At 46.8% G+C, this 4,748-nt stretch overlaps 1 protein-coding gene across 3 annotated transcripts in view; it reads left to right on the top strand.

Annotated features, from left to right (window-relative positions):
- The first annotated feature begins 356 nt into the window (after positions 1-356).
- Epb41l4a (erythrocyte membrane protein band 4.1 like 4A) overlaps positions 357-4,748 on the top strand; it is a 276,057-nt gene continuing 271,665 nt past the window's right edge. For 2 of the 3 annotated variants that reach the window (XM_029561863.1, XM_029561864.1), the window contains exon 1: positions 834-1,067. In XM_029561863.1, the coding sequence (XP_029417723.1) occupies positions 969-1,067 (99 nt within the window). In that variant the 5' untranslated portion in view covers positions 834-968. Of the gene's footprint in view, positions 1,068-4,748 lie in introns of all 3 variants that reach the window. The other variant, XM_008829628.3, reaches the window with a different exon arrangement.

The following is a 4,748-nucleotide window of genomic DNA, read 5'->3' as shown; positions in this document are numbered from 1 at the left end:
GGCCGCCCGCAGGTCCTCCGACGCCTGGCTCTTCTGAAGGTCCTCCCAAAGCAGCGCTCCGGGAGCCAGAGCTTGAACTTGGCCATCTTCGGGGGATGACTTCCAAGGTCTCCAGACGCAAGCCGCGACCCGCTGACCGGCCCTGACTGGCTTCGGTAAGGAGCCCTCCGCCCTGGTCCAGCCCCTCGGTGCCCTAGGTCGGGGGTGGGAGTCGCCGTGGGAGTGGCCGCCTTCGCCGCCGGCCCCGCGTCCCCGGCTGGGGGTCGTGGCTAGCCCGGACACAAAAGAGAAGCCGAGCGCTCCCCACTCCGCCGTGCCGGCGGGGCTGCGGGGCGGGGTCGTCGCGGGCAGTGCGCGCAGGCGGGCCGGGGGACTCTGGAGAGCGGAGCGGAGGCCGAGGAGTAGCTGGAGTGGCCGCGAGGGGCGGGAGCAGCGGCGTTCCGTGGGGCGCTTCGGAGTCCCGGGAGGGTCTGGAGCGCTCGTCCCGCCCTTTCTGTGTCTGTCGCCCCCACTCGCCAGGCGACTCCTGTCGTCCCCAGGTCGCCACTCCTGCTTTCAGAAGAGGAGCCGCAGGATGCGCGGGGACGCGCCGCCGCCCTCCGCGCCCAGTTCTGCCAGCGCTTCCCCTGCGGCTCCGCGCCGCTGACGCTCGGGGGAACGCGTTCCCGGGCCGGTCTGAGCTGCGAGCTGCTCCCGGCTCCCTCGGCTCGACCGCGGGACCCTAGACCCTGGACACCGAACCCGGATCCCCGGACCCCGATTCCCAGATCCAGACCCCCGGACCGGGACCCAGGTCTCCGATCTCGGGACCCAATCCGGATCCCTAGACCCCGCACCCGGGACACCGGCCCAGACCTGCTGCTCTCGCCCTAGCCCCGGCGCGGACAATAAATTAATGCTTCGCGCGTGAGGGGAGGAGGCGGCTCGGCTCCAGCTTTCTCGCCTGACTGGAGACGGTTACAGCAGACATGGGCTGTTTCTGCGCTGTTCCGGAAGAATTTTACTGCGAAGTTTTGCTCCTGGATGAGTCCAAGTTAACCCTCACCACCCAGCAGCAGGGCATCAAGGTAGGCACGGCCGGGGCGTGATGCTGGGGCCGCGAGGTGGGGGTCCGCGGCTTTGTCTGAAGGCTGTCAGCGGTCCAGGCCGGCCACGTCCCGCTCGGAGGGACAGACGGTGGACGTGCCAGGCTGGGCTAACTTGGAATAGCGTAGTAAAGTAAGTTTGATGTGGCGAAGGGCACTCGACGCCCCCACTCTCAGCTGCAATTCGAAATCTTGCAACGGAGACAAAACTCTGCCACTCCCGGGTTCCTGGACAGCATCTAGGCCCTCGCTGCTCTCCAAGAGGCGCTGAGTTGAATGGACAGTCTACATCCCACCCCGGGTCTCCTCCCCTTGGTGGAAGCCTCTCCCACCCATTTCTTTGATAGTGTTCTTTGGGGGTGAGGGGAGTAAACTAGTTCACTAGCTGAAACCCATTATTCAGGTAGCTGTGATTGTGTTCCCAGAGTTTGTGGTTGGGTAAAACTACGCTCGCTCCGCGGGCGAGCAGGTTTTATCTCCACATTTAAGTAAACATCTCGCAAAAGGAATTCGTAATAACTGCTCCTGTTTGTAGTCCTTAAAAAATGTATTGCTGTTGCAAACCTAGATCAACGCCGCGAGCCTGGGAGCTTGCAGAGACCCACTTCCTTAATTTTGGTGAGGACTTCTGTTTATACCTGACAACCTGAGGATGCGCCTGCGCGCTTGCTTCGCTCTGCCAACATTTTAACTACCGAAGAGCTCACAGTGTTGAGCATAGCATTGTTTCTTTCCCCTTCAGTTTTAAATGACTAAAGCATCTTAGATAAGGTTCTAGCGGAGTCTGGAGAAGGAAACACCCCCAATCCCTCCACCGACCCCCCAGAGCTGTCGGGTTGGCTGCCAAATACCCTCTCCTAGTCTTGTCATCTCAGAAGTTAATCCGGGTGAGGTACGCCCTGGGCATTTCCATGAGCGGGTCTGTTTTTCATATCTTTGTTCCCCCTAGAAACTTCCTGGCTAGACGCCTCTGCGTTGATGTTGCCACTTTTGGAGCAGGAATTCGAATTTCTCCTCTTTCTGGAGAAAGGGCAAAAGTGACCAATTAAAGCTACAACATTAAACCCTTTCCTTTAGGAAATCGTTTTAAATATTATTTCCTAGGAATTATAATAAGGAAAATTCAATCAGAGTCTCATCTTGTGGTGGTTTGTCCAAGGCAAATAAAACCGAATTGGGGGGGGCTTGCGTTTATTTTATATTAAAAAAATTTTTATGGACTCAGGCATGCCCTTTAACACTTTAAGAAATCAGGGGAAAAGAACTTACTGTATAATACGATGGAACAGTTTGTGCTGTATTATGTGAACAAAATAGGCCAAAAAAGAAAAAAGAAAAAAAAGGAGGGGGGAGCACAGGGCTTCATACAGATTCTGTGATGTGGCATTGGAGACGATCGGAAAAAGATAAGTGATGATCTGATACTAAGACAACAAAGAAATCTTTCTGAAGTGCAAAGTCTAAATGCATCTGGAGTAGTCATCTGCAGTGTGAGCTTCCTATTTAATCATGAAAGCTGGGCCCCTGTCAGCTGTGGACTGTGTACATTATCCTGTCAAGAGAGCAGCCAAGATGGGACCAAATGGAATAAATTTGTCAAAGAAACATGAATCAGAAATCCTGATCCATAGTTATTTTGAGTAGCTATCTGGTCCTTATCTTGTTTTACAGATAGGTTGAAAATTGGTGAGTGATTCAAAGGCAACAGCAACTTTGTAATACTGTTATTTTGGCTGTATGCCATGTGACTAAACAATATTTGAAGCAGGCTTTGTTGAAAGTAATGATTTCACAACAAGCTTGGTCTCTTTTGGTTTCACAAAAGCATGCTATGATTATCTTGATGTCCATGTGTGTAACCCAGATGTTGTCTGCTGGAGTTAACCACATTTTCTACAACCACTGTGCTTCCATAAAAATGCTTGTATTAAGATCTTTCCACCTGAGGTATTTGCCAAATTAAGCATTTGTGTATTTCTCAATGGTATAAAGTATGAAAGGCATCTCATGTGTAAATGATACTCAAACACTGAATGAATATGTGTGTTATTCTGTATAGAGTTGGCCTTTACAAAATGTTTCCTAAGCCTTCCTACATGATGGTATATAGGCACAATCACTGCATATTAATTAGAAAAAAATTAGCTTCAACTTTAATTTATAAATGAACAAGTGAACAGTTAACTTCAAAGTCAATAGTCAGTGGCCACTGTTATGGCATTTTCCTCCTGGGTAGTGTACCTGATGATTTTGGCTATCATTGATTATTGATATGTAAGGTCAAAAGTATTTCTGAGGTAGAAGAGATTTGTATACTTCTTTTCCAATATCTACATCTCCAGGTCTTAGAAATGTGGAAATTAGATGAAAAATATTCAGGAGTTCATGAATATCCAGGCAGAGACAAAAATTAAATCAGTCTTTCAGATAGTATGCCTGAAATTTAAAGTTTCAAAAGTAATTCTAATTGAATCCCATTATATCAGGGAATTCACCTCTTATAAGCACTGGAAGGAAAAATAAGAAAAAGGATTAATTCTAATGGAAAAATGGAAAACTTAGTCATCAATGGTGGGCAAAAATGGGTTTTCAACTTAGGTTACATCTTAGATCACTGAAAACACATTTTTACAGATATTTTAGATATATTTTCAGTACTTCCATAGCTTTGTAATATAATCATATATTGCTTGGAAATTCTGATTTTTAGCTGTTATTCTTGATGTAATTATGTTTTTCTTTTTGTATTTTTATTATACTAGCACAATGTTTTCTGAAAAATCAGATAAAAATAAAATTAAACAAACAGCATCAATTAACCCATTTTACTCAGAGATTAAAATGTAAAAATAATAATAAAAAATTATTTCTCAAAAGAACTTAAAAAATATTTTAGGGTCTGGAGAGATGGCTCAGGGGTTAAGAACACTGCTCTTGCAGTTCCCAGCACCCACATGGCAGCTAACAACTGCCCATAATTCCAGTTCCAGGGGATCCCTGTTCTGACTTCCATGGACACTGCACAACACGGGAATACCTGCCTACATGCAAGCAATATACTCATACCCATAAAATAAAAAATAATAAATTAAATAATAAAATAAAAATGGTTATAAGATAACTAAAGGCTAACATTAAATGTGTGTATGAATGTATTGCCTGCATATAGGTAGGTGCTCCTGCCTACCTACACACACACATATATTTTTCTTTTTGAGACAGGGAGGGTCTCACACTGTTGCTCAAGCTGGCTTTGAACTCATAACTATCTTTCAGCCTCACCATCCCAAGTGTTGAGATTACAGACCTGAGCTGCCACACCTAGGCTATGTCTGAATAGAAGGAACTTTATGGATTCTTAAGGGATTAGTTAAGAATTTTCTTGTAGGGGCTGGAGAGATGGCTCAGTGGTTAAGAGCACTGACTGCTCTTGCAGAGGACCAGGGTTCAATTCCCAGCACCCACATGGCTGTTATGAACCATCCTTAACTCCAGTTCCAGGGGAATCGGAAGCCCTCTTCTGACCTCTGCGGCATGGCATAACACGGGTGCACTCACATACATGCAGGTAATACACTCATACACATAAAATAAAAATAATAAATAAAATATTAAAAGAAAAGAATTTTCTTGTAAAAAGCTGAAAAACAAAAGGGCTAAACC

Source organism: Nannospalax galili, unplaced genomic scaffold (genome assembly GCF_000622305.1).
Source record: "Nannospalax galili isolate Female #2095 unplaced genomic scaffold, S.galili_v1.0 scaffold494, whole genome shotgun sequence".
Taxonomy (NCBI): Eukaryota; Metazoa; Chordata; class Mammalia; order Rodentia; family Spalacidae; genus Nannospalax; species Nannospalax galili.
This window is presented reverse-complemented; position numbering and strand designations above follow the sequence as displayed.